Raw genomic sequence first — 27,457 nt, 5'->3', positions numbered from 1 at the left:
TTGGAGGATTTGTGTTTAATCAGCCATCAACAGTCTGAACTAAAAGAAGAAAGCTTCACTGAGAAATGTAAAGCAATGGTCAATGGGTACTGGAGGTATTTGGGGGCAGTGGAGTCTCCCTCAGGCCCCTGAAACAGCTCCACAAAGGTGATTCTAGTTTCCCAGTTTTGTGTTCTCATAGAATGATGAGATCGTTCCTTCAGAGCACTTTGTAATTGTATTGGGTGATTATTTCACAATGTCTAGACTAAACTGCAAGCTATTAGACTATAAGCTTCATGAAGGCAAGGATTGTATCTAATTTGCCATCGATTGTATCTGGGCACATATTAGACACTAGTTTGTTGAATGAATAAATTTGAATTTTGCCTACTTCATGTAAGGGATCCAGGCCTTCAAAAACATCACTTAACAACATTTGTATCCAGTGGGCCTGTTACCGGGAGAAGGGAAATAACAATTACCTCTGTTATACTCCCGAGAATTGGGAGCAGACCAATCCAAGAGAGGAAAAATGGTGCTGTTCCTTTGCTTTTACTGTTTTTATACACTGGTTTTGTGATTGATTGACAACTCAGGTTCCCTGCGCTCTGGCACGCCCATCCCCTTTTGGGCAGGTTCATTGGGGCAAGTTATACCAGGTCCCCCTCCCATGCGCAGCTGCAGCGCTTTGATTTTAACTGGCTTCTTTTACTGGCCCTCATTTGAAGAAAGTAAAAATTTCTGGAGTCCCTTTCCCTGAATGCAGACACACTGCCATTTTCTGGGTTGTTCTTTCCCCTTCCTCTCCCCCTGCCCAGTGCTCATTTCTATCTAAACTACCTAACAGGCCTATCTCATAGGCACTCCCAGTCATAGGCTGTTGCTTGATTCTCTAGCTGTATAGGTAATCAGGTGTAGGTATGGGATGGGGAATCTGAAATCAGTGAGATCCCAGGACACTCATTGCTATAATTCCTTCTACTTACACCAAACAGTTGGTAAACATACTTAAATAAACATTTCTCAAAGGAGGCGGGTATAGCTCAGTGGTAGAGTATTTGCTTAGCAAGCATGAGGTCCTGGGTTCAATCCCCAATACTGCCATTAAAAAAATAAATAAAACCTAATTACCTACCCCCCACACACAAAAAGAATGTATACAGTGCTGCACTGTATGTCAGTTATATCTTAATAAAACTGGAAGGAAAAAAATTAAAAATTATTTTAAAAATTAACATTCCTCAAGACACTGTTGGAAACTTGGTACCTAAGCAAGGAGCTTTGGGGCAGGAGCAGGCAGTGTGAAGTGGGAAGGTCAGGTCTGGGGAATGTTCATTTCATTCTGTGGCCCTTACAAGGATGCAGTCACAAAACAATTTTAAAACCAATGTCCCAAATGAAGCTGTTTAATTAATTCTGACAATCCTTGGAAGTCTGTCACTATCAACACCCCAAATACACAATCTGAAGAAGAATATTGAAAGAGCAGGAGTCGGACAGGAGAGTTCAACTGATACAGTGAGCGACTTAGGCATGTTAACTTTTTCAAGGCTATGTTTCCTTGCCTGCCAAGTTGGGATAATAATATTTCCGAAACAGCACCTCCATTAGACTGTAGGTACCTGCAGGCAGGGATTATTTGCTCTCACATATATTTACTCAGTGTTCAATAGTGCCAGAACCATATTAGATACAGAATAGGTGAATTGCTTCCTAGAGGTGATCCAGAACCTAGTCCTGGTTCCATCACTAATCTACTCTCAAAATGACCTTAGGAAATTTCTTCCGTCTCCCTGGAATTCAACTTTCCTTTTGGAAAAGATTTTCTCTAAGTTCCCTTCCAGATCTAATATGTAATGAATCTGTGACCATTCAGTACACTCTACCCCATTGCTGCTCCTAGTAGTTAATAATGCTACAGATGGAGGAGATAGTAATAAGTCAGGAATCACTTTGTATTTACAAATACACATGCATTTAAAACAGATTCTGTAAATAGTCACAATACTGTGTTGCACTTTTGGCCTACTTTTGCCTTTTTAGAGGTCAAGAGTTTTTTTTTTTTCTAAATTGCCTTTTATTTGGATTGTTAAGCAAGATGAAAACTGGGATGAGTTGCCACTAACACATATTATGCAGCTTGAACCTTGGTGGCTAATTGCACTATTACCATGATTGATGAACATTCACAGCAATCAGCTGGAAGCTGCTGCCTTCCACTCAGCAGAAATGAGGTCGCAGAGCAGGACTGGGGAATTGCCATCTAACAAGCAAGCCTGCTTGCTGCCCAGTAGAAGAGTTCACCACTATTATATTTAACTTTTGATTCCATCTGTTGTGAAGATGCTTATTTCCTTGAAATGGCTCTTAAGTTTTAAAGAATTTTTAAGTAAAAATTTCAATCTTTGCCTGAATACTCAGTAGTAGAGAAAAGATTATTGGATATATGTACTAAAATATCCAGAGGTCATAAGGGGCTTGGTCTGAAATCCTAGTACTGAGATAGATGGGTGTTACTGCCCAGAAAAATAGTCATTATCCCTGACATATATGGGACTTTACAGTGTAAAAACACACCTGGAACCACTGCCTGGGAAGGGACCACATTCTTCCATGGTCAGAAAACTTAATTAACTTATACCCCCATGACGCCCCATTGCTGATGCAGGGACGTTGCTCCTTCAAGCACCGCTTGTGAGCTTAGGTAAGAATTGCCTGACAGAGGCAGGTACAGGGAAAGCCAGCACTTGGGCCCGAGAAATACTGGGAAATTTTTGCTCAGGCCCGTGGCACCTGGTTGCCTCAGAAACTCCTTCCCAGAAGCATTAGACACCCGTCACCTCAGATTAGTCTGAATAGTTGATCAATTTATTAACAGATTGGAGACTTACAGTCTTTTCTCCAGTGGACGTGGAAGCTGATGGCCTGGGATTGAATGCTATAGTGACTCTAACACTCACTAGTTGTGTGATCTTGGCCAAGTCTCAACCTTTTTGGATCACAGTTTATCCATAAGAGATGTGGTACAGAATGTAGTGAAGAGCACAGACCCTGGAGCCTACTGACTAGGTTTGAACTCCAGCTCTACCATCTACTCATTAGGTGATCTTAGGCAAACTAGAGAACCTCTTTGTTCCTTCCTTTCCATGTCTTTAAATGAGGATGATCATAGTGCCACCCTCACAAAGATGTTGGAAAGATAAATGAGTTAATATGTGTAAAGTGCTGGGAACAATGCCTGGTACTGAGTAAGCATGATGTCTGTGTTCGCTACGATGATATTGGGGTGATAATCCTCTTCTTGAGTTTATTTTGCAGATCAACTGAAATGATGAGGGTGAAAAAATGTCTCAGTTATTAGTGCCAGAAGGGACCTAAAAGATTACCCAAATAGCCTCCCTCCTGCACCTCACCCCCTCTGCTCATTTTATAAGTGGAAAATCAAGACTCAGTCATGGGGAGTAACTGGTCCATAGTCACAACTGACTTAAGGGCAGAGTCTGAGTTTCCTGATTCCAAGCGCGAAGCTCCGTCCTCCGCACTGCACCAAAGAAGGCAACATCTCCATAGAGCTGACTCTGAAGGCTCCCATTATGTAGTCGTTGGACCTGTTGATTGTTGACGCACTTTACTAGGACAGTGAGCTGCATTGAAATGGAGAGAAAACCTGGGACTCTCCTTCCTCCCCCACTGACTTTTGAAGTGGCATGTTAGTGCAGGGGGAAGCTGGGGATTCGAGCCAGGGCTGGGAGGAAAGAGTTCCAGGAATCATTGCTAGCTCCATGTCATTATTTCAGTTAAAAACCAAACATGTGCCTGTATCCAAACAAGCTAGAATCATGAGCTAATGCATTCAGCTTGTTTCTGGTATCAGAGGGTCTTTTTGTCTTTTGCTTTCTTTGGGTGTTTAGTTTAGTGCCTTCCACCAGAAGTGGTTTCACATTTGCTTTGGTAGAAACTAAGGTTTCACTCCCAGGAGAATGAAATTAGGCTTGGGACCTCTGAGTTCACATTTCCCAATTTTTTCAGGGTCATGCCCCCTTAGATTTATTCTGCTTTGAATTGTATTTCCCAGTTGGATTACTTAGGAGTGAGTGAAAGATGGGTTCATGAAAGAAAAGACCCTATGAAGAATGGCAGGTGGGATTAGAACTATTTGACTTAGAGAAAGGGCAGATTCCAGGGGTCATGATCTCTGTTCTCAAACCATCTAAGGTGTCACAGGGCAGAAGGGCAGAGACTGTGAAGTCTCTGACAGCAAAGCTGGCACAGTGGGGTGGGAAAAGGAAGAAGAATTTCCAGGAGGCAGATTTCAGCTTAAAGAAAGGAAAATTTTCTGATTTTGAGAGCTGCCCAAAGATGTATGTGGAAAATGAGCTCCCATCCCTGCCTAGAAAGTAAGCTTTAGAAGAAAGAGATTTGGCTGTGAGGCTTGACAGCCACATGTCAGAAATATGAAGATTGGAATTGACTAGTGAGACTTGGTAAAATTTGGGACCCCACCAATTGTAAATTTTTCAGATTCCTGGAGTCTAAGAACCGATGACCTATGGCATGGAGTTCCCACAGTTAAGAACCAGCTGGAAAGCAGCAAAATCAGAAATTTGTGACCTGTTTCTTTATCGTGCCTGTGTTTCTCCTTTTTTCTCTTTGTCTTCCTTGAGCTCACTCGCTCTTTTAGACAGCAGGAATCTTTGATATTTTTCAGGGGATAATCTTTTTATTTTAAATGTGTTTCTGACTCAGCCTTTGCTCCTTCAGCATCATTTAGAATCTGAGCTCTCTGGAGATTAGCTCTGGTCTGTCACCACAGCAACTGCCCCAGGCCCTGTGGGCATCCGTGGTAACAGGCGAGGGCTTCGAGAGACAAGGCTTGACTAGTGGTGAGAAGAAGGCCCCTAGGGAGCCTGATAGGAAACAAGCACGTTGGTATCGAGAGGTCTTCTTTAAATGAATTGGCGATATGGGTGGGTCTCATTTTAAACAGTTGGCCAGGCCCTGAAAAGTGTGTGTGCGGGTGTCAAATTTTGGTCAATGGAGGAAATTTTATTTTAAAGGCAGAAAAGAGACTCGCCTTTCTAGGTGCCAGTAGTGAATCCCTTTGGTAGAGTGGAGTCTCCTTTTGTAAAACGAATCTCCACTCACGTTGTGACCTGGCTGTTAGTCTAGTGCTGAGTGTCTGTAAGTGGGGCCGTCAGCAGAGAATCCCGGGGCGGTGCTTCCACCTCCGCTGCAGGCAAAGAGCAGCAGCAACTAGGCTGCGGGTGGGCAGAGTAACAGGGAAGCAGGGTGGGTGTGGGGCCGCAATGAAGGGAGGTCAGGGAGGTGGGCCTTGCTTAGCACGAGCAGTTCTGCTGCAGCAGCGGCGGGGTGTCGGAGAGGCGGGTGTTCTTGGAGGTGCCCAGCACAGAGGGGTCCGTGTCCAGGGTATCCGACATCTTGTCGCAAATGGCATCCACCAGGCGCTCGAAGGCCTGCCTAACACTGATGTTCTCCTTGGCGCTGGCTTCAAAGAAGTCAAACCCTGAGGGTAGAAGAGAGATTCCAGTAAAGATTTTTCCCTTCCCTTCAACGCCCCCTGGCCAAAATATTCTGGATTAATACAGCCAGTGCTCAGGAGTGAAGCAAGGAGGCCCAATTCCAAAGGATTCTGCTGCAAGGAGACAGTACAGGGCAGGGATTACCTGCACTGTTTTTTTGCTTTGTTTTGGTTTTCAAGTCAGATAGATCCTGGCTCTATCATTGACTAGTGTTATAAGCCCCGGCAAGCCACCTATTTTCTTTATGAATCAATTCCCTGGTTTATAAATTGGGATAATTTTACCTATCTCATAGAATTATTTCAAGGATTAAACACGATAATGCATTGTAAAGTGTACAGCCCTGTGCCTGACCCAGGGCTGGGCAGTGGGGCGGTAATTAGGTGTTCTGAAAGAGTGAATACTTCACTATGTGTACACAGCACTTCAGTTTCTAGAGCATGGATCACACCCATTATCTCTTCTGATCCTCATGTCACCCCCAGGGGAAGGAGGGTCCAGGCAGACCTGCTCCAGCTCCATTTCACTAATCCTGACACTGTGGCTCAGAGAAATAAACTGACTTGCTGTCACCGGTATGAGAAGTCCAAGCTTTGCCCTTTTTGACCAGGGCTTTCCCTCCTTTTTCCCCTACCTCCCACTCTCCCCAGACTGGCCAGCTCTAGTCTGGGCTCTGGAAGGTACCCCAAGATCCATGCTGAATAAACAAAGCTTCATTTGCTCTTTCCACCCACAGACACACTGGCTCATCTCCACTCAGTGGGGTTCCTCCTCCCTGAATTCCCAAGAATTACCCTGGATCTCTCCCTCCCCACACAAAACCAACAACTGGCCTGGGAAAAACGGCGTCTGAAGCGTGAGACATTCTTACTTGTTTTGCACCTTGAGATCCTTAAAGATCCTTTCTGTGACAATGAACAGAAATTGGCTGTCCCAGGAGACAAGAAAGACCCTCCTGATTCAGACAAAGCAGCTGCTTCCCAACTGAGGAGTCCTGGCCAGGTTGGTGGCAGCCCTTAGAAGCATAAGCCGACTTCTCCATCACGTCCCTGCCCCAGCCTACTGCCTCCTCTTTTGTCTGTCCACCTTCCTTCTGAGTCCAACTTTAATTCTCCTCTAAAGTGTGTCTCTTCCCTTTCTTTACTTTAGTTCCTTCTTTTTCCTGTATGTTCCTCATACTTCTTGGGCTCCCTATTTATTGAGCTCCTACTATAAGCCAGATGCTATGCTAGGAGCTTTACAAATATTGTCTTACTTAACCCTCACAACAGCTTGTGGGGTGAATATAATCCTCTCCAATTTATGAATGAGAAAAATGAAGGTTCCAAGAGATTACACAACTCATACAAGGTCACGTGGCTGTGGAAACTGCATTTAGATCTGGGTTTGGCTGGCTCCCACGTCCATGGGATACAGCCCTGCCTACCATTTCTTCCTCTTTCTCCCTTTCATTTTCCTCAGCCCCCTCCCCGCCGCTGCCATTATATCTTTTTTCTTCCTTTGCAAGTCTCTTTGGCCTCCTTTGCTTTTATCTGACTACCCCAGTGTCTGAATCTGGGCATGTCATTCACCTTTCTGAATCACTTAACCTCTCTGAGTCGCGGACTCCTTGTTTGTCAAATAGGAGTAATAACAGCGTCTTTCTGCTGAGAACGGTTGGAGGATTCAGCGAGGCGATGGGTACATTTCTGTAAGAAAGTTGCCTGTTATAATGATAGTTTCTTCCTGCTCTTTTTGTTTCATCTGCTCCTCTCACCTCCTCTTCATCCCTTTCTCCCTCTTTTATCATCTTCTCCCACAAAGGAAGGGGTCTCTTTCCTCCACTCCCCTTCTCCCTATTACCCCACTGTCCACAGAGAGGGCTAAAGCCCCCAGGTACAAACAAGGCTCCTCTTCCCCCACCCTCCTGGCTTGAAGGCACTCACAATTCCTGCCAGCCGACCTCTGGTTGACAGCCCATCCCATGGCCCATTTCTCCATCTGAGAAAGGCAAAGTGCAGAAGTGTCTGCTATTGAGGACATGTGAAGGAGGCAGCTGCTGGCTCATTATCCTTAGGCCATAGAAGCCCAGTTGGCTTTAGAGACCCTCCAGCATGTAGCTTTTCTTTAATGAATGTCATAAAAATGGACTCTCTGGCCTTTGACTGGCTTATTACAAGTGAGAGTGTTTGGGGAAGAGGGCGGACTATGTTGCTTGCCTGGGAAAGGGGCAAACAGGTAAAGAAGTAAATAGGCATAAACCATCAGTTTGGATGAAGATGGGGACACAGGCTAAGGCCAGGGGCACAAATCCCTTCTGAGGAATTGGCACTGAGTGGAGGACATGGACTGTGGCACAAGGGGGCAGTGGGAAGAGGCACAGGAGTCAGACAGCCTGGGTTTGAATGCAGTCTCTGTCAGCTACTAGCTGTGGGACATCAGGCAAATTGACTGATCTCTCCCAGCCTCTGTTACTTTATCTGCAGAATGGGATGACTATTACATAGTATGGTAATAAGAATTAAATGCACAAAAGCATGTGAAGTGATTGACATATGGAATATGTGGCAAACCCTTTCCCTTATGTTCCCAGCCCACCTGAGTCCTAGCTTCCTTGCACCACCAATGTTCCCCAGGGCCTTAGGGGAAAGCCTCTTTTTCTTCATCATTCAGGGTCAATCAATAAGCCAGGTCTTTAATGAACACTGACTTTGTGCCAGGTCTTGCACTGAGTGCCAGGGACAAGGGAAGATCAAATCAAATTGTGGAGAAAAGACACAGTAATCAGAGTGCCAGTCTCGCACATGTGCATAGTCCTTAACAGTTCACAAATACAATTTTAATACAATTTTAACTTTATGAGGTGGGGGTGGAGGGGAGTGAGGCAAGGGTTATCATTTGTAATTTACAGACAGGGAAATCGAGGCTTAGGGATGGGGCATAAGCCAGGGCTCTATCCCATTATGCCTCCTTTTCTCGCTCTCAGTTGGGACAGTGACAGAACATACTATAACACAGGTAGAGCAAACCAGGGGCTGTGCAAGAATGCAATGGAGGGAGAGAATGGCAAGGGGACAGGGGTAGAGGATTCCAAAAGTTAGTGGATGAGAGACTTTAAGGCCAGAACTGAGCAAAACTCCTCATCTAACTAAATTCTCATTCTTCAGGACTCAGCTTAGATACAGCTTCTTCATTCTCCTCCATGCCTCCCTCTGCCATAGCATGTGTTACCCTGAATGGTGGAAGTCCATCTGACAAGGAGCTCCCCAGGCAGGGACCGTGTCATTCTTCTGAGCTCCAGCACCAGCCAGAGGAGTAGGTGCCTGGTGTTAATTGAATGAATAGATGGATAAAGTAGGTGGGAATGAACACGGAGGCTGTGGACATTGAGGGTCATGAGAGATCAGCTCAACAAGCATAATAAACCCCATGTGGGACACACACAGTTCTTACCCTTGAGGAACTCCTAGTCTAGTGTGGGAGATAGACACATTGACAATATTAGAGTGATAAATGCTGGAAGGGTGGGGAGTGAGGGAATCATCATGGCAAATAGAAGGTGCCTGAGCCTGAGGGCCAAGGAAGCTGATTCCTAAGCAGATATCAGCTAGAGAAAGACATGTGGCTGTGAGTGTTTGTGTGAGCATGTGCATGTGTAGCACACCAGGCAGAGGAACAGCATGAACACATATAAGAAGGTGAAAAACAGCCTTGGTAAATCCCAGAATGACCATAGCAGTTTGTTATCATTAGAGCAGAAAGCTCAGAGTGGTGAGAGGAGAGACAGGAAGTGGCCAAACATGGAGAACTCAGCTCGTACGTCATGCCAGGGAGATGTCGTCACTGTTATCTCAAAGGCACCCAAGGTATGAGAACTCTGACTCAGGTAACCAGCTCGTGGCCCTAGCCAGCTCAAGGGCCTCTCTTACTAGCGGAACAAGCCAACATGCACCTCCACCCAATTACTGTCAGACTCCTCGAAGACTCTTCATTAGTAGCCCCAGATGGTAACATTTCCCTCAGGTTCATTAGTAAGGAATCTCAGAAACTGAGACTCTAGTGTGGTCTGGAAGATGACAACCAATTAATCAGACTGGCCGCAGACTGGCTTCAGATCAATGGGATTTCTGCTCTCTGTAATAGGGATCAATACTTTAACTGAATCTGAGATGGTTCTCACCTTCCAATGCTCGTGTTTACCTATTCTGTCCAAAGACAGCTGTCACAGCCCCCTACTGTGTCCACACTGCCTGCTTCTGAATTTGATCTCAGAATTCTATTCAGAAACGCACAGCTAACTAAGTTCACCTCTCCTCATCCTGACACTGCTAACAAAACATTTCTCCTCTACTTTTACATTCAAATCCTTTCTCTGTCCTGCTCTGAAATGTCCTCATCTGCAACTAGTGTCATCTTCAACACCAGCCCTTCTGGTCACTGATGATTTTGGCAAGGGATTTGCTGTCTTCCTTTCCACTGAGGCTTGCACTCATTCTCAGAAACTTTGGGTTTCATGTGAACAATCTATCCAACACCCCTGGCTCTTAGTTTCTTACTCATCTCATTTCTAGGAACTGTCTCTTCCATTTGCTTCTTCTATGCACCTGTCCTTATAACTCGAGCTATTTTGACTTGGATTTGTGTCATTGGAACTGAAAGAGTTCTGATTAATGCAACACCCAGCCTCATTGGCTTAACATCCAAGATCCTGCATGGCTCAGCCTGTCTACTTCCCCAGCCTCATCTTCCTGGCTCACACTATGCTCCAGAAATATCAACACCTTTTTATTTGGTGCCTTGCTCATGCTGTTGCTCTCTCCTCCTAATCCTACTCATCTTCTTTACTCACCTGTGGAATCACTGATTCCAGAGAGCCTTCCCTTTCTCTTTCCACCCCATCTCCACAACTCAGAATAAACAGTGTAACTCTTCCCGGATGTCCATGGTGACTTACAGAATTGTTTCAGCCAGATTCCAACAGGAAAACAGGAACTATTCTTCACATTTAAACCAGAGGGAATTGGTTATATAGGTGATAGAAGAAAAAAGAGGCCAAATAGAATAGTGAGGAAACCCAGATATTATCAACAGAAAAAAAAAACAAAACCTATTACTGGGGCCAAAGGAAGTTAGAACTATGGGAGCAGGAATCAGAGAAGAGGAGTAGCCTCTACTGGAGCAGCCAGTCAAGGGATGGGGGAGACACAGACACAGGATTTTTCCCTTTCCCCATTTTCAATCACTTGCCAATGTCTCTTCTTGGCTAAACCCAATCAGAAGCCACTGTCACAGGAGCCCAGGAAACACAGTCAGCCAAGGTCAACATCTGGGGGTAGGGATACGTTCAAGGAATTAGTTCTGTTTTTTTTTTTTTTTTTTAGGTAGGGGGGAGGTAATTAGATTTATTATTCTTAGAGGAGGTACTGGGGATTGAACCCGGGACCTCATGCTTGCTAAGCACGTGCTCTACCACTTGAGTTATTCCTCCCCTCAAGGGATACGTTCAAGAGAGAGACAGAGCAGGAGAAGGGTGAAGAACGATAGCAAACAGACTAAGGACTGACATGGCCCTCTACCCAAAAGATACCGAAATTACCTCTCTACTATTTTGTTTCCTTGTTAAATGAGCATCTTGAGGGCAGGGAATTCATTTACCTCTATTTCCAGGATCCATCACATGTTTAGTGATTGTGGCAGATCATTCAGCGCTCTCCCTGTAGAAGATTTTATAACCCCACCAAACGCCAAGTGGCTTGCAGTGCCTCCTTGTGGGAAGAATATATTTTCCCTCTCCATCAGCAACAGATTTGATCATGCAACTTGCTTTGGCCAATTGACGTGGGCATTCCAAGTCCCAACAGAAGCTTTGAGAGCCCTTTGTGTGGTTTAGGCATCCCAAATTGGATCCCAGAGTAAGAAGACACATGGAACAGGCTTGCAGCTGACTTGTAGCTGGCATGTAATGTGAGTGAAAAATAAACCTTTATTATTTAAGCTCCTGATTTGGGTTATAATCTAAGAAATCTCAGTAACATTGTGACTGAGGATGGAATGTTGAAGAGAAACAGTGGCAAGCTTTTGAGAAAAACTACGGCCTCACCCATGTCCCAGAAACTTTGAGGATATAGAAGGCCTGCTGCTACTCAAAGCTTTAATAAACGCTAGTTGCTGGCCATATCAATAGTCTTGGCTGAGAAAGCTGAGAAATGCTAAAAGAAAGAGAGTCTCGAAGAGCAATCCCATAAAGCAGAGAATGGCCCTACTGCACTGGCAAACAGATGACTGAAACTTAATAGCTGGCATAGCAGAGGGTGAGAAAGGCTGAACATCCTCTTCCAGATCTGACCACATCCTTGCAAAATTCTTTTTGTTTTTGTTTTTCTTGCAAAATTCTTGACACAGCCTGCAAGATCCTGCACGACCTGGCCCCTGCCTACCTCTCCACACTCATCTCACACTACTCTCCCCTTGGTTATTTAGTCTCTGCGACATGGCCTTCTTCCAATCTCGTGAGTGTTTCAAGCTCTAAGCCACATGAGGGCTATTCTTGATGTAGAACACTCCCTTTCCCAACAACTCCCTCCCCCAGTCTTTGCCTAACTAATACTTTTCTCATCCTTTAGTTCTCAGCTTAAGTGTTACTTTCTCAGATCTTGACTCTCCAGTCTAAAATTAGGTCTCTTTTCTTGACTTTCTTCATAGCCCTTGTGGTGGACTTATGTTACTTTTATCTGTCCACCATTCCTTCCTTTATGGAAGTGCTACTTTAAACAATCGTGTTGGGACTATGGGTTACAATACTTGGCTCCCCCAGCCACTGGGATAGGCAGGAGACTCCCAGGTGGCCAGTCATCGCCTTCCCTGAGATTGATATGTGGTGGTTAGGGGCGAGAATGCTCTTTCTGCAGAAATTGGAAGATGTGAATTTGGAGCCACCATCATCTGTCTTACTCCCCATTCAGAGTCTGGCTACAGAAGGTGGCTGAAGGGACAAACAAAGCTGAGAAATAGAGAGTTCAGTTGAGTCCTGGTTCTAGTGAGCTTCCCAGTTGACATGAGGTAATAAATTCTATTTTTTTAATTAAAGCTAGTTTGATTTGGGATTTTATCACTTGCTATAACAAGAGTTCTAATTCCTGGAGTACTTATCACAATTTTTTAACAGCTTTATTGAGATATAATTCAGATACCACAAATTCACTCATTCACAAATTTTTAATTACGTATTTATTTGTATAATTATTTGTTTAATGTCTCTTTATCCATTAGCTCCATGATAGTAATGATCATAACTATTTTGTTCACCCTTATATCCCAAGTGCCAGACAGAACCTGGCTCAGAGTATGTGCTCAATAAATACTTACCAATGAATAAGTGAATAAATGTATGAATCAATGAATATCTACGCTATGCTGGGAGTTGAGATAATGAAAAGAACCAAATATAACCCCTGCTGCTACCGAGGTCTAGCGAGAAGAGACAGATGCAAATAGACAAGTTCTATTAAGCAATAGAGGAAATCTCCAGAAGTTATGCAGGACTGAGATGGGTTACCCTGACCTACCCAAATCTAATCAGTTCATTAAAGCCTTCTTCAAGTGCCTCCCTGAACCCTGTACTAAGAATTAGCCTCACTTCCATCTGTTTTTCTACATAAATCAGAAATTTATATTAGAAAATTATACTGACTCCACCACTTTCCAACTACGTAAACTTGAGTAAGTTTTTTAACCTCTCTGGACCTCATTTTTCAGGGTATTGGACATGACCCACCTTGGAGGGTTATAATCTGAATTAAATGAGATAATTAATGCAAAGCATTTCATATAGTGCCTGACTCAATATACAACAGCTATTATTACCACACTTGCTGTATAGTGAGGTTAAGTGGTTAGGAGCAAAGGCTCTGCAGCCAGACTACTGCTTGAGTTCAAATTCTCACTCTACCTGGTATTAGCTGTGTGACCTTAAGCAAGTTAGTCAACTTCTCTGTGCCTCAGTTTTCTTATCTGTTAAAGAACAACTTGGGTATAAGAAAAGTACATATCTTATCAGGTTCTAGAGGGGAATAGATAAACAAGATTATACTGTGTAGCACAGGGAAATATATACAAAATCTTATGGTAGCTCACAGAGAAAAAAATGTGACAACGAATTATATATATGTTCAAGTATAACTGAAAAATTGTGCTCTACACTGGAATTTGACACATTGTAAAATGATTATACATCAATAAAAAATGTTAAAAAGAAAAGAAAAGAAAAAATTAAGTGAGCAATACTTTAAAACATTTAGAATAGTGCCTGGCACATGGTAAACACCCAATAAATGTTTAACTAACTTGCCTTTTAAAAATCTTAGTCATAAGGGCTTGGCATGCTGGCTATATTTTTTCCTAATATAAAATTAACTCACTTTTTAAAAACTTATTTAACTTTAAGGACTTGAAATGCTGATTATATTTTTTTCCAATACACATCAAAATATATACATAAAAGCATCTTGCACACTTCCAGCAACATGAGTCTCTCTCTTTGGAAACACTACTCTAGACTCACACAATCCAATGAATTATGGTTCCCTAAACACAGTTTTGTTCCTTGCCTTTGTTAGTGTTATTCCCCCTGCCTTGAATATTTTTATCTTTCTTCTTCACTTGTCTCTTCCTACTTGTCTTCAAGACCCAAGTGTGAGTATCATGTTCTCTGATCCCAACTGAATAGGTGTCTCCTCTGTGCTCCCACATGCCTGGCATCTCCCTCTATCACAACACTGATCACTTAGCGTATCATTGTGCCTGTCTCAGAGCAGGGAACATAACCCTTGTTCAACACACAGTACTTGGCATAGAATAGGAGGTCAGGAAGCCATAATTGGATTGAAGTAAAATGAAGTAGCCAAATTCTTGACATCATAAAATTTTAATCAAAACACTTTTGCAATGTTTACTCAATGCCAGGCCATCTGCCAGGCACTGTGGGTGTAAAGAGAAACAAGATTCATTTCCTGTCCTCATGGAGCTTTTGGGAGACAAACAAGGAAACAAGTTACAAACAAGTGTGATGGGTACTATGACTTTTGCATGTATGGGGTACATTAAGTTGGGGGGAGCACAAAGTAAAGAACTAGAGGAGTACAGAAAAGGTTTCACAGAAGATGAGCTAAGCATGAGCTGTTTTGAAATGTGAGTAGGGGTTCAATAGCTGCATGAGGGTAGGCGAGTAGAAAAAGCATTCCAAACAGATGGGGCATAGTTGGTCCAGGAAGAGTGCTGGGAGTCCTGGGGACAGCAGCTTGAAGGCATAAAGAGATAGCCTGAGGTCACCCACATGTGGGCTTCACCACATGCTTACTGTTCCGTGAGCAATGGGAATGGGTGGAAGCACGTTCTGGTCCCTGAGAACCTCTGGCAAGAGCCAATTCACCCAACCTCTCTATTTATTAAGCACCTACAGTTTGCTAATTTCTATTCCAGGCCACCCTGGAGAATAGGAGAGGGGAGAAAGATGCATAGGATACCCTCTTATACAGCTACTCCCAATACACAGAACATAAATATGTACAACACACAATTCACACTTGTATGTTACACAGTTTACCCACCTACCAGCCCACATATCTGTACTTCAGATACTGGCAGAGAATGTAACTTTAAACTCCCTACTCCTCAAAACTTACAACAACCTAGGTTGTGGGAAATACTTAGGGGGACTGGCTAAAAGCTAAGGAGTACACTCATTCTTCTAGAGGAAGACTTCCCTAAGGTGATCCTACATTGAACCCCAATATAGAAAAGAAGAGGAAAAACAAAAAAAGAAAGAAAAGCTGATGTTACAAGCAAGTGTAGGTAGGTGTCCTGCTGTGGGGCCACTGAGACACACCTGAGGCTCCTAGGTCTCAATGGAGCACAAGGATCAAGGTGCTTTAACCTTGGAAAAAATCAAAGCATCACTGAGCTAGCTGCATGGTGAAACCACATTGTCTCATCTCTCCGTACAATTACTTTTATTGTGATTATATTTTGGTGACAAAGCATCAGTTTACACAGAGAGAAACTGAAAGACACAGCCTACGATGTTCAGTGTGGTAGTTGCTATAAGGATGTTTGATACTAAGGACATTGTCAGATTCAGCATATAGTCTGCTCTATAGTTGCTAGTGAACAGCAGTGCTTCTTTGGAATTATGGGTTGGTCTTTATCTTAAGGACCATCCCAGAACCAAGTAACTTGATTATGTTTCCCTCTTTGCAACGGTTGCTAAGAAGCTCAAAGCCAATATGTTGGCCCAACTCTTGCACACACCCCAAAACTTACAAAACATTTTATCTCACCTCTGGCCTCTTTTATTTTCTCCTACCCTTGCTTTCCCTTTGCTCCAATTATCTCACTTATTTATTTCTTTATTGATGTACCATGATGATTTTTATAAGATACTTCAAATCCTTTGTGGAAGGAACTGGTAAAAAATTTTCATAAGTTGAAATTTTATTTATATGTTCAATGTACCAAAATATGCATATATCATAAATAATGAATTATCTAGAATTCAGTAGCATAAAGCAATATGTACATCACACAAATATAAAACCACGCACACAGAGCACATATGCACATAATTCATAATCACAGCACAACCTTAACATCACAAATACAAACACACACTTGCTCTCTCTGATTGTCCCACTCCCGTGCACACGTGTGTGTGCACAAACAAGCACACACACACGTGTCGTGCACATACCAAGCTGCTCTGCGAGGAGTCGGCCCTTCTCGGTGGGAACAACCCTCTCTTCCTCCATGTCACACTTGTTCCCCACCAGGATGACCTGCGCATTGTCCCAGGAGTAGGTCTTGATCTGAGTTGCCCTAAAGAGAGACAGAGAGAGGACTGTGTTCATGACGCCCTCCTAGACTGGAAAGGATCCTGCAAAGCTGGGGGAAGCCCCTTCAACAAGACTAGTAACTCCCAAGTTACTGTCAACTAATTCAGCCTGGGACAGACAGTCAGACCTCTGCTCCTGCTTGCTGTCATGGATGCTGACCTCTACGCCCTGGTTGTACGTCACCCAGCTATCTGGAGTCTTCCTCTAATGCGTCTCCCCATCCCTCTCGTCACTGGGCAGAGGGCTCTTTCCAAAATACCTATCTGACCACAACACATCCTTTCCTTAAAGCCTTCTGTGGCCCCTGGACTAACTATGTAATGAAGTCTAGATTCCTCAGTTAGACATTCAAGACCGTTCACATGCTTCTCTCCAGTCTCACTACCTTTCCTCCCACTTCACAAACGTTCTCACCCATCCCTTAAATGCTCTCCCATGGCTCGTGCCTTTGCTTCTACTGGAAATCCCTTCCCCACCCTGACTCATCTTCCAGGCCCAGGGCTGATCCCACAGTTGCTCGGGGGAGGCTTCTCCGGCTTCGCCAGGCCCAACCAGCCTCTCCCTCCTCCTCTGTGATTCATAAATCTTCACTGGGCCTTAGATTATGATTATTTGTAGAAACCAAGATGTCAGCAGTGGTTTCCTTCAAGCAGGATGATTATGAAATGTTTAAAAAATACTTTTCTCTGCTTTTCAAAGTTTTGAAAGTGAACATTCTATAATGAAGAGCAAACTTTTAAACAGAGGGAATAAAATCAGACCTTCATATCAAAGAGACACTTTTTTGTGGGGTGGGCCTAACTCTGTCCCCAGTCCCCTCATCAAGTAGAAACGATTCCCTCATCTTTTTCCCCTGCCCGTTTGCCGTAGCACCTGTCACATTTGGCTAAATTCATCTGTCTCTCCTTGAGGGCAGGAACAGGCTTATTCATCTTTGAGGTTCCAGCCCCCAGCACAGGGCACAGAAAAAAGAAATTGTCAGTGAACATCTTCGGAAGGAACAAGCCAGCAAGTGGTTAATCCTGAAGCAGATCTAAATAAAACCTGACCCTCTCCTGATGCTGACACTCACTGTAACTTAACCCTAACTGCAACCTGGACTTATTACCAACCCTGCTCCTAAAGCTGATTTCACCACCAACCTTCTCCTTAAGGGTGAAAAGCCATTCCCCCAAAGGGTGGAATTCACTCAACCACTATTTGTTGTGGGCCAACAGAGAGTCAGGTTCCGAGCTGGGCACTGGGGCTTACATGGCAGGTAGGGGCTAGACTAGGACTGTGTTTCTCAGAGGCAAAACTCAAAGATCAGGGCTTGGGAAAGATAGACACTCGGTCTTCAGCTTCAAGGAAGGTACCTGGAGCCAACGCCCCATGTCTCCCACACTGCTCTTCTGTCATCTTCCTCCCTCCTCCCACCACCATCCACTCTCAGCTCCCAGATTAGTGACTTAGGTTATTCTTGGAGCAATCATCACCAGGTGTTAAAAATCACTGTGTTCCTGAGGCAGGATGAACAGGGACAGATGGAGAAAGGGAAGGAGATCAAGGCCAACAGGGAATGAGCAGTGGGCAGACACTTAAAGAGCTAATCACTTCATGGTGAGAGGTGAGGGGAAAAGATGGAGAGGGAGGGAGAAGGGAGGAGGAGAGAAAAACCACGACTGGAAGGAAGAAAGGAAATAAGAAAGGAGAAAAGCAGGATGAAAAAGAGGTATAAAGAGAGAGAAAGAGGAAAAAGAAGAAGGAAAGGAGAAAAAGGGAAGGTGGTGAGAAGGGGTTGTTAAAAAGGCAGGGGAAGGACAGAGGAGGAGAATGACCAAGAGGCTGAGGAATGTCTGAGTGACAGATGCTCACTTGGTCAGCACCCTCCACTGCTGTTCAGAACTGGAGGGTAGGGCAGGCAGCCTGCAAGGTCGCTCTGAGCTCAGGGTTCCAAGACACCAACAGCACTTCACATAGTCATGGTAACTGTTCCTTGGGAGAAAGGGAAATCTTCAAAGGGCAGCCATGGGCAAAAAAGAACAGGAGACCAGCTTGGCACTGGCCAGCGCTGCTGCTGTATGCCCGGCCAGCTCAGCCTCTCTGCTTGTGAAGAGCAGCCAGGCACAGATGCTCCCTCTTCCCCCATCCTCATCCGTTCCACTGATTAGGGGCATTGGGTCCTTCCCTTCCTGCTCCCTTCTCTCTGTGAGTGATGCTCCAGGAAGAAAGATTTAAGTTGCTCAGACGTTGTACCTCTGGGGAACTGTGCTGATTTCTACTGTATATTGGACCTTTATGAACTTGGACCCCACTGCCCAGCCCAGGGACAAACTTTATAGGGAAGCAAAATGTGGCTTCAGTTAGTACAATGTCCAAAATGACCTTTCTAAAACACTAATCTGAACCTGTTTGTTCCCTGTCCAAATGTCATTACTTATGGGATAAAATCCAAATTCCTTACCCCAGCATACGAAATCCTTAATGACCTCTGCTCTTATCCTCTCACCCACCTTCTCGCCTTTGAACATCTGTACTCTTTTTCTGTAACAGTTTTATCCATTTGTCCCTCTGGCTAATCCCCTTCATCTTACAAAATGCAGCATGTGGGTCAGCAATTCCAGGACACTTTCCCTGACTCCCTAAGCTGGGTCGGAGCCTCCGCTGGGTTCCCACAGCCCTGGTGCGCTGTTCATCCCTGCGCCTGTCACATGATATTTTCATTGCCCGCTCACTGATCTGTCCTCTCCTCTCATCTGTGAACTTTCTGAAGACAGGATCCATGTCTGATTCGTGTGGGCTTCCCTAGCACATAGCACGGGGCCTAGCACAGGCTAGGTTTTCATGAACAATTTAATGAATGGATGGATGAATGAATCTCATACCAGTCTTGGACAGCATTGAAAGACTCCTCATTGGTGATGTCATACATCAGAATGAAGCCCATGGCCCCGCGGTAATAGGCTGTGGTGATGGTCCTGTACCGCTCCTGCCCAGCAGTGTCCTGGGTGGGAAAAGGAAGGAGTCAGTCTCCTAGAAAGTCTGCTTTTGTTCCTCAAAAGTCCCCAGGACAATGAACTAATAATTCAAAGTATATTTAGGGAGCATCTATTACGTGTCTTGCATTGTACTTGGTGACCAGAATAAAATGGTTTTTAAGACCTCATGGAAATTAATAAGAAAATAATTAAAATCCCAATAGAAAAATGAGCAGGAGGAAAGAACAATTCACAGAAGAAATGTAAGTGGATAATTATTATATTAAAAAGGTGGGGGTTTTTTTTTTGAGGTATACTCCATTTATAATGTATCAATTTCTGGTGTACAGCACAATGCTTCAGTCATGCATGAATATACATATATTCATTTTCATATTCTTTCTCACAAAAAAGATCTTAAGCTTATTTTTAATTATAATTATCATCATAGATGAGGCTGTAGCAAGATGTGCAACCTCATACTTTGCTTGTGGGAGCGGAACTTGCTTGGTTCAGTCTTTCTGGAAATCAATTTGAAAGTCCCAAGAGCATTAAGAATATTTGTACCTTTGACCCAGAAATTTTTCCTTCTAAAACTTTTTCTACAAAAATGGAAAATCAGACAAATATTTATGCACAAAAGTGTTTCTTACAACTTTACTTAGACAGTGAAAAAGTATCACTGACTTATACGTTCAACAATAGGAGAATGGTTGACATACAAAATTTTTAAATGTGTTTATTTATATAAGAATATTTAATATAAAGGATCAACACTTGTATATGTCATATAATGACAGTTTCATAACTATATATGCAGAAAAGAAAACTGGAAAGAAACACATCAAAAGGTTAATAGTGATTATCTCTGTATGAGAGATAGAAATTACCAAGATTTTAATTTTCTTCTGGAATTTTTATTTTCTCTATGATAAGCATGTGTGACTTAGATGAAGAGAAACAAATACATATTTTTACTAATAAATAATGACTAAGGCAATTCTTTGTCTCAAACAGCTAACAGTCTAGTTGAAAAAACAGACATGTAAGCAAGCTAAGACAAGCCCAACAACTGACTGTTACTAGAGTACACAAGGATGCTTCACAAGTGTCCACACGGTCCTCATGTGAGGGACCAACCAGTCTTCTCTATATCATTACAGTTTTAGATGTGTGATAACTTGAGCACATATAAAACATTTCTTCATGTATTATCTCATTTAAATTTTTAAAAATCTCTTTGACAAAGGTATCAGTATTTACATTTTGTACTTGGGAATGGAAAAATGAAGAAAAGGTATGTGACTTTTCCAAGGTCACAAAGCTGATGACAAAAGTTATGCCTTAAATCTAAGACTTCTGATTCCAAGTCCAATGCACATACCATTACACCTCAATCAATGAAAGATTTATCCACAAGCGTTTACTGAACACCATCTATAATGTTAAAAATAAATAATGGGACAATGTAGTCTGCCATGATTTGGACACATATTGCACCTGTTATCTACAAACTTTAGACAAACCCTGTAGGGTACATATTATTACCCCTATTATACACATGAGAAAACTGAGGGTCATAAATACTGCCCATTAAGTGTAAGAACTGGGATTCAAAACAAGTCTGTCTGACTCTTGGCCCAACTGCAGTATACTGCCTTAGCCATGAACCACACTTTGAGTGATACAAAAATGGAACAAGCACCATCCCTGCCCTCAGGAAGCCTCAGTAAAAGTATAGAGGTGGCTAAGACATACTATCGAACTGATAATTAGCAATATGTGGTAGTACATCATCAGTACCAGACAAGTGGCATAAGTGTATTTCATAAGTCAAGTAAGGTAGAAACATGGTGGTTTGGGGTAGTTATGAGAGATGTCAAAGCAGAAATAGTGTACCAGTTAGGATATACTGGGTTATTCACCAATAAGCAACCTCCAAATCTCAGCAGCTTAAACAAAAGATTTTATTTTTCACTATTATTATGTATCCATCAAGGGTTGGCTGGGTGCTCTGCTTTTTGTCTCCTTATTCCAGGATAAAGACTGACAGAGCAGATACCAGAGGGAAAGGAAGTGTGTGAGTCACGTGTTGGCTCTTCCACTTTTCCCATTTCACTAGCCAAAGCACATCACATGCCCACACCCAAGAAAGCCACAATCTTATAATATACCCAGGAGGAGAACAGGAAATGTGGTACATGGTATAACCAGTACCATGGGTGTAATCTGTACCGAGTCCAGGACCATTATCTAAAGATGTGCTCACTTGGCAATAGAAGGAAGACAACAGAGATTTCCCTAAAGAAGAACTTCTAAATAAAGAAGTGAAGGAAAGGTATTTTGGCAGAAGAAAGAGTTTTTACCAATGATTACTCCAGAAGAACTAATGGAATGGTGGGAAACGGGTAGGCAAGGAAGCTAGAAAGAACTCTGAAGGTCATGGTGTGGAGTATGAACTTGATCTTTTAGGATCAAAGATTTTGAGGCAGGGGATTAATGCAATTCAATCTGAACTTTAGAAAGATCACTCTAACTGTGATGTGGAGAATGGACTAGAGGGAAAAGGGATGGGAAGCAAGAATGCTGGTTAGAAGATCTTTGCAGTGGTTCAGGTGAGAGCCAGTAAGGATCTGAACTAGTGGTATCAATGGGGTTGGAGTAGAAACAGACTCAAGAGGTATTTAAAAGATGAATTACAGGGCATGGTGACAGATTGAGAGATGAAGAGATGAGAAATCAAAGATAACAGTTATGTTTCTGGCAGAGCTCAGCTTCTTCATGTCTCAGCAATTCAGCTCTGGCCTAGACTTGCACACATTACTCAGCAAAACAAAATCTGCATTTAACATAACCACCATCCTTGGAGAGCATATGAATCACCATCTCCTATTTGTTGAGCATGGTTTTTGGGTGTCTCACTCTTCACTTCAGGCAGCGTATCAGAATATTCCTTCTGACCACATAGAGTACTTCTCCCTGAGAGTTCTGGCAAATAGAATTTTATCCAGCTTGTGAATGGGTGAATGAATGAATGAAGAGACAGATGAGTGAGTGAATGATTAAACATCTAACACTGGAATCTTAGGACTAATGTTAGAGTAATATTCACTCTCTGCCATATGTACACAAAAGCTTGGTGGGCAGGTGTACCTATGAAACATTGCAGCAGAATTTGGTCTACCTCCCATGCTCTTAACTCTGCTTCCTGAGCATCTCAGAGCCAACACCACAGATGAGACTCTTCCTGCCAATCTCTAAGCTCAGACCCTTAATCTTGACCTGAGGGTTTAGTTAAGCCACCTGTCGAGACTGGTGACCTAGAGGCACAAGCAGGATTTCTGAGCAACTGCGCTGCCAGCAGATCTCAACTCTTCTCACTCTGCCTGCATTATACCATTTCTCTGTGAGAGTTTCTAGTCTCCCATCTCTGCCTGGAGCCTGGCCCTGTGCCCCAGCTCTTTGACGAAGAATCCTGTCACCTAATTGAGGCCCAATTAGTTGGAAATCTATACGAATAATAAATGAGCTGGGACATGGAATCAGGTTCACCTCTGTACTCTCAGTGCCTAGCACAGGGCTATGCACACAGTAGGGATTCAATGGCCCCTTGTTAAACAGAAGGGCCATATAGTTTGAGGTTAGAGCACAGTCTCTGGAGTTAGACTTCTGGATGTAAACCCTTGTTCTACCACTTACTAACTATGTGGAGATGGTAGGCAGCCTCTAAAATGACGCCTAATGATTGCCATCTCCTGGTATTCATGCTCTTGTGTAATCCCCTCCTGAGACTGGGACAATTTACTTTTTGGGGACTCCATTTCTTCATCTATAAAATAGGAATAATAACCATTCATATTCACAAAGTCATTGTGAATACTAAGAAAGTTATATCTAAAATGCTTGGAACAGTTCCCAACACAGAGTTAGTGCCATTTAGGCATTATTTTTGTCCCTCCACAGTCAGCTCAGGAGCAGGGCCAGCTTCCCAGGGCTTGCCCAGCTGGAGTGAATGAGTCTCAGGCCATGTGCCACTTCCCTCTCATTCAAACCTGACCAGGGATGCCTCCACCCAGGGTCTCAATATGACACTTCCCTCAGAGAGCAGAGAATGGCCAGACAGAAAGGGAATGGATGAGTTAAAAGTTGAGCAGCCTTTGGTCTGACTCCCAGCTCTGCCACTCAGCAACAGTGTGATTTTGGACAGCTTGGTTGTATTTTTTTTTTTTAATTTCTCTAAGGCTCAGTTTCCTCATGACTGGAATGGAAACAATAATGCCTACTTTGTAGGGTGTAATTAAATAAGATGTTTTTTAAATGTCTGACTCATAATATGCACTCAGTGTAGGAGTATTTATCATTTTCATTTTTAAAAAATGAAGTATAGTCAGTTTACAATGTTGTGTTTATTTCTGGTATACAGCATAGTGATTCAGTTATACATATATATATATTTTCCTTTTCATACTCTTTTTCTTTATGTGCTATTACAGGATGTTGAATATAATTCCCTGTGCTATATAGGAGGACCTTGTTGCTTCTCTATTTTATATATAGCAGTTAGTATCTACAAATCTGGAACTCCCAATGTATCCCTCCACCACACCCCTATTATTTCATTATTATTTAACTTTTCTGAGCCTTAATTTCCTCATCAGTAAAGTGGTGATAATAATACCAGCCCTGAAGTGGTTGTATGAGGATCAGAGATAATGCACTGGTGGAGGGTGGCACAGTGCCAGGTGCATGGTCGGCACTCAGTAAAGCTCAGAGCAGCTGCTGCCGATACTGCTGTTATTGTTATTTCACCTAAAGAAAAGCGAAGTTGGAGGCAACAATCCAGCTCTCACTATCCTGTGCTCAGTGGAAAGTAGCCCAGAGAATTGCTCCTGAACCTCCCTCTCTCTTTTATTTTTAAAAATCACTTTGACGAACATTGATTCCCCTCCCACTGATGAGAGTCAGAAATAGAACCAAAGAGGAGACAGGAAGGAGGAGAGAAAAAGAGGCATGACTCACTGGCTACTTGAGGAAGGAGACCATGTCATCAAGAGCAATCAATTCACTTCCACGAAGCAGACATTCCTTGAGCTCTTCAAATGGGCAGACAGCATCATGCCAGAGTGGACATCTGGGTGCGCAAGCCACCACCCCAGCCTCTGGCAGCCCTGTCAGTGTGGCAGACACTGTGTCTACGGGGGCCAGAGAAGGGACATAACATCAACTGAACACCTACTATGTGCCAGGCACTTAGATAAGTTATGTACATATGGGATCTTACAATCTGTACTAACAAAATAAAACTGGTATGTGCCAGGCACTACGCTAAGCACTTTTCCTATTTTACTTAATTTTCAAAACAGCCTTGAAATGCTGATATTTCTACTTACAGATGAGAAAAAGTCAAATGACTTGTCTAAGATCTTGCAACCAGTTCATGGCAGACTGACATTCAAACCTAGGTCTGTCTGATTCCAAAGCCTGTGCTCTTCCCGGGATGCACTTTGCTCTACATAATTTCTCTTATTTGTAAGTCAGCCTGAAGCAGGACGAATTTAAGACCTCATTTTATATATGCATTAATGAAGAGTCACAGAGGTTAAATAAATTGCTAGAGTTACAAGCTATAAGGAAGCGGAATCAGGATTCAAATTCTGTCCTTTGACCAAAGCCTGTATATTTTCAGCACAGCCTACAGCCTAACCAGACTGTGTATTCTTAATCCCTCGCTGACCCCCAGGACAGGACCCAGCCCACTCCGCAGCCTCCCACATGGGAGGTCCTCCAACCATGTCTAAGGCTTCCTAGTGCCAACAGTCTCCCCTCCACCAGAGAGTAAGGCTGGAAATCACCCACAAAGCTTAAATGGAATCACATGTGTCTGGCACACAGGCGCTCAACCAATGTTAATTATCTTCTCTGTCTTCCACTGAATCATTGATCCAACACAGACCCATCATTTCTTTCTAGAGTTTCCTCATTGTCACCCACACATGCCATACTCATTTCTGCTCCATATGTCTGTTCATGCTACTCTCTCTGCCACATATGCCCTCTCCCAGCAACTCGTCTTGACTATCAGATTGTTGAGCTCTAAAATTAAAAGTAAAACTTAGAAGTTATTCAACCCACCCTCTCGCTTAAAAAAGGAATTCCTTCCACAGCATACTTGCATTGAGTGTCCCCAATGTGGGATGCCTACCGCCTCAAAAGGCAGCTACTCCACTGATAGTTCTGATTATTAGAACACTTCTTCCTTCCCTTGAGCTGAAATCTGTGGCAACTTCTATCCATTGATTTAATTCTGTTCTCTGGAGGCACAAAGAGTAAATCTAATTTTTCACTCATGTGGCAGTCCTCCAAATATTTAAGTCCTATGTTTGTTTAGCTCTTAGAGGTTACAAATGTTTTTTTCTTATTATCTCAGTTAATTCCCAGAGAGATCCTGTAAGAATCAAAATCTCCACTCCACGAAAAAGACACTTGAGATTCAAAGAGGTGAACGATGAAAAGAGACTTAAATAAGACCAGGTCTTCTGGCTCCAAGAGACCAGTGCTCCTGGCACAGGACTACATCTCTGATGTTTTAAATCACCTGTCACAGGGACCTTGACAATTAAGCAAAAAGACCAGAACAGTGAGGGGACTCGAAACTGTATCATGGGATGAGCAACTGTAGGAAGATGTTTAGTGCTCTGGGGAATAGTACTGCTATCTTCAGATATTTAAAATGCCGAAAGAGTTTTCTTCCTTCTCCTTTCTTTTCTTTCAGATCTTCAGTGGGCACTGATTTGGTGGGAAGTGTTGGCTAGGTCCTGAAAAAAAAAGTTGAATACTACACCACACCTGCTTGAAGTCCACAGTTTCTGTTTGATTCTGAAGCAGGAGATGCCCATTCCCATACATCCTTCTAGCACCTCTCCTTGAGGCAACACTCTTCCTTTGGAGCTCAGCTCAGCAGAGAAGCTGCCCTGACCATTCTGGCAAAGTCAGATGTTCCTATTACAGGCTCTCCTGGCACCATGCACCTCTCCTTTGTAGCACCCATCCCCACTGTAATTTTCTATTTATTTGTGTAATTATTTGATTGAAGTCCATCTCCCTTGCCAAAATGCAAGTGCCACAAGAACAGAATGTCTGGTTTTGCTTACCATTGTGTCTTCAGTGCCTGGCACAGCACTGGCACATAGGGTGGGGGAGATTTCCAATAAATACCTGTTGAAAGGGTGAATTTTGGAGGTGACTGCAACATTTTCAATAGAGCACGCTGAATGTCAGACAGGTCTTTCTAAAATCCAAATCTCATCTCTCTCTCTCTCTCAGTCTAAACCCCTTCACTGGCTTCCCAGAGCCCACACGATGGAGTCCAAGCATCTCAGAACACATGCCCTCCAGGATCTAGTGCAGGCTTCCCTTCCCATTTCTTCCCTCTCATTCCTCCACTGAACCAATGAGCTCCAGCTCTGCCTAACCATTTGTGGTTTACCACACACTACTCCTTCATACCCCTGGGCTGGTCTGATGCTGATATGCTGATATTTGTCTGGTATCCCCTTCTCTTTTATAATTCACCTTATTCACGGTCACATCTTCTGAAGCTTTCCCTGACCTTCTCTCCCCAAAGTAACTTCTTTCTCTGCCCTTCTATGGTTTGGCAGTATATCATTGCACACATCACATTTATTATAGTTACTGGTTCATTCATCTGTCTCCTCTTTCAGATCATGAGTGCCTTGAGACCCAATCTTATATTTAGCTAAATCCCAGACCCGCAATTATAGCACCTGGCACATAGTAGGCATTTAATAAGAATGCTGGTGAATGAAACTCAAGAGCTGACTATGTGCTGAGGAGAGAAGACTCATTTAGAACCTCAGAACTGGTTGGCAAAGCATCTGTGAGAAACGGGTCACCTTTTTCTGATTTCTTTCCAAGTTATAGACAAAAGGGGAGGCCCAGCGCAGAGACAGATTTAAGAGGTTGATATTGAGCAGGACCCTGTGGCAGTCCTCCCTGGTACAAATCTTTCTATGTTCCCCGTTTCTTGTTTGTAGGAAATAGGCTTCATTCAGCCTCCTCGATCTTCCTCGAGTTCCAAAGGGAAGATTCAAAC

At 43.2% G+C, this 27,457-nt stretch overlaps 1 protein-coding gene across 1 annotated transcript in view; it reads right to left on the bottom strand.

Moving 5' to 3' along the window:
• Positions 1–2,828: 2,828 nt before the first annotated feature.
• The window catches only part of RAB3B (RAB3B, member RAS oncogene family), a 57,862-nt gene continuing 33,233 nt past the window's right edge, over positions 2,829–27,457 (bottom strand). The window contains exons 3-5 of the mRNA XM_010951805.3: positions 19,252–19,370; positions 16,246–16,370; positions 2,829–5,506 (exon numbers count right to left, since the gene is read on the bottom strand). Coding sequence (XP_010950107.1) covers positions 5,319–5,506; positions 16,246–16,370; positions 19,252–19,370 — 432 coding nt within the window. The 3' untranslated portion in view covers positions 2,829–5,318. The remainder of the gene's footprint in view (positions 5,507–16,245; positions 16,371–19,251; positions 19,371–27,457) is intronic.

Source organism: Camelus bactrianus, chromosome 13 (assembly GCF_048773025.1).
Source record: "Camelus bactrianus isolate YW-2024 breed Bactrian camel chromosome 13, ASM4877302v1, whole genome shotgun sequence".
Taxonomy (NCBI): Eukaryota; Metazoa; Chordata; class Mammalia; order Artiodactyla; family Camelidae; genus Camelus; species Camelus bactrianus.
This window is presented reverse-complemented; position numbering and strand designations above follow the sequence as displayed.